Source organism: Egretta garzetta, unplaced genomic scaffold (assembly GCF_000687185.1).
Source record: "Egretta garzetta isolate BGI_Z169 unplaced genomic scaffold, ASM68718v1 scaffold224, whole genome shotgun sequence".
Taxonomy (NCBI): Eukaryota; Metazoa; Chordata; class Aves; order Pelecaniformes; family Ardeidae; genus Egretta; species Egretta garzetta.
In genome coordinates, this window is record NW_009259530.1 from 73,928 (window position 1) to 75,805 (window position 1,878).

The following is a 1,878-nucleotide window of genomic DNA, read 5'->3' on the forward strand; positions in this document are numbered from 1 at the left end:
AGGAGGAGGAGGAGGATGGCGAAGAGGAGGTTCCCGGAGGCCAGGCGGGCTCCAAGGGCCTGGCGGAGGAGGTGGAGGACTTCCACGAGGCGGAGTTCCAGGCGGTGATGGCGGCACTGGAGAGCGGGGAAGAGGCCGGGGACAGCGAGGAGGAGGAGGAGGAAGAGGTGCTGGCGCTGCAGCTGCCCGAAGAGGACAGCGAGGAGGAGGACGACGAAGAGGAGGATGGACCCGGTGAGGAGGAAGAAGAAGAGGAGGTGCGGGAGCTGGATCTTTACATGGACCACAGCGCAGAAGAGGATGGAGAAGGTGAGGAGGATGAGGATGGAGAAGGTGAAGAGGAGGAGGAAGATGAGGTTGAAGATGAAGATGGGGACCTGTCCATGGAAAGCGACTTGGAGGATCGCCGTCAGGACACCAAGCTCCCCCACGAGCTCTCCTGGGGCCAGCGCAAGCAGCTCTACTACGACACGGACTACGGGAGCGATGCCCAGGCCAAGGGCAAGCGTGGCCAGCAAGAAGTCGATGCTGAGGAGGAGGAAGAGGAGCAGGAGGCTCAGGTCATCCAGAGGCGGTTGGTGCAGGACTTAGGGGAGGATGATTACGGGCTGGATGTGATCCAGGGCTACCTGGCTGAGCGGCAGAAAACCCACGATAGCAAGGGGCAGAAGATTGACAAAGATTTGCAGGCCCTTTCCAAGAAGGAGCAGCTGAAGCTGCTGAGGCAGGAGTCCCCTGAGCTCCTGCAGCTGATTGAGGACTTTGAAGTCAAGCTCATGGAGCTGAAGGACGAGCTGCACCCGCTGCTGCAAATGGTGAAAAACGGCACTATCCCGCAAGGGAAAGGCAGCCGCTACTTGCAGACCAAGTATCACCTCTACTTGAATTACTGCGCCAACATCAGCTTCTATTTGGTTTTGAAGTCCAAGAGGATGCCGGTTCATAGTCACCCCATTATCGAACGGCTGGTTGCTTACAGAAATATAATCAATGACCTAGCTGTTATAGACCAAAAGTTATCCTCGCAAGTTCGTATGCTTTTGAAAAACTACTATGATAAGAAGGAAGATAAATTACGGAAGGAGAAGAAGTTTGCGGTGTTTCTCCCACTGGATGTTAAGAAAAACAAAGCAAAACGTGCTGCTGCGCTTGCCAACGGCCGGGCTGCTGCTGCTGGACCGTGGGGGGAGGCGGGGGGGATGAAGAGGCTGCCCTAAAATACTACAAGATGATGGAGGAGAAGTTGAAACTCAAGAGGAAGAGAACGGAAGACGAAGACACGCTCGAAGAAGAAGCGGTGTTGGAAGGAGAGGATCCAAATAAAAAGAGAGGTGTGACCTATCAGATGATCAAGAACAAAGGCCTCACGCCCCGGAGGAAGAAGATCGATCGCAACCCCAGGGTCAAGCATCGGGAGAAGTTTCGGCGAGCCAAGATTCGCCGCAAGGGCCAGGTCCGTGAGGTTCGGAGGGAATTGCACAGATACGCCGGGGAACTGTCTGGCATTCGCGCGGGAGTTAAGAAAAGCAGGAAGCTTCAATGAGGCTTTTTATTCTCTGTTGCTGAGAGCTGCAAGCAGCGCTACCGAATCCAATAAAAATTTTATAAAGGATGTTCTGGTTTTTTTTATTCTTAAGAAAACTGGGGGTGGGGTAGTATTTGGTTTTTTTTCCCAGAGGATGCTTTTCAAAAGGTGCCACCTCTAGAAGTAGCCCGGGGTCCTTTCCTCAGGCAGCCTGAGTGTTAAGGTGCTTTCCTCTATTGCGACGCCGTCATCTTTCCGTACCATAAATACTGGTTTTGGGAGGCTGCCAGGGGTGTGTCAAGCGAAGGGGACGAAACGGGCCGTGCGGGACTGATGGGGAGACGGGGTGGGAT

General features: G+C 54.3%; 1 protein-coding gene across 1 annotated transcript in view; it reads left to right on the plus strand.

Moving 5' to 3' along the window:
• Positions 1 to 1,605, plus strand: part of UTP3 (UTP3 small subunit processome component) — a 2,781-nt gene extending 1,176 nt beyond the window's left edge. Inside the window, 2 exon segments of the mRNA XM_009637575.2 lie at positions 3 to 1,194; positions 1,197 to 1,605. Of these exon segments, the coding sequence (XP_009635870.2) occupies positions 3 to 1,194; positions 1,197 to 1,543 (1,539 nt within the window). The 3' untranslated portion in view covers positions 1,544 to 1,605.
• Positions 1,606 to 1,878: the final 273 nt, after the last annotated feature.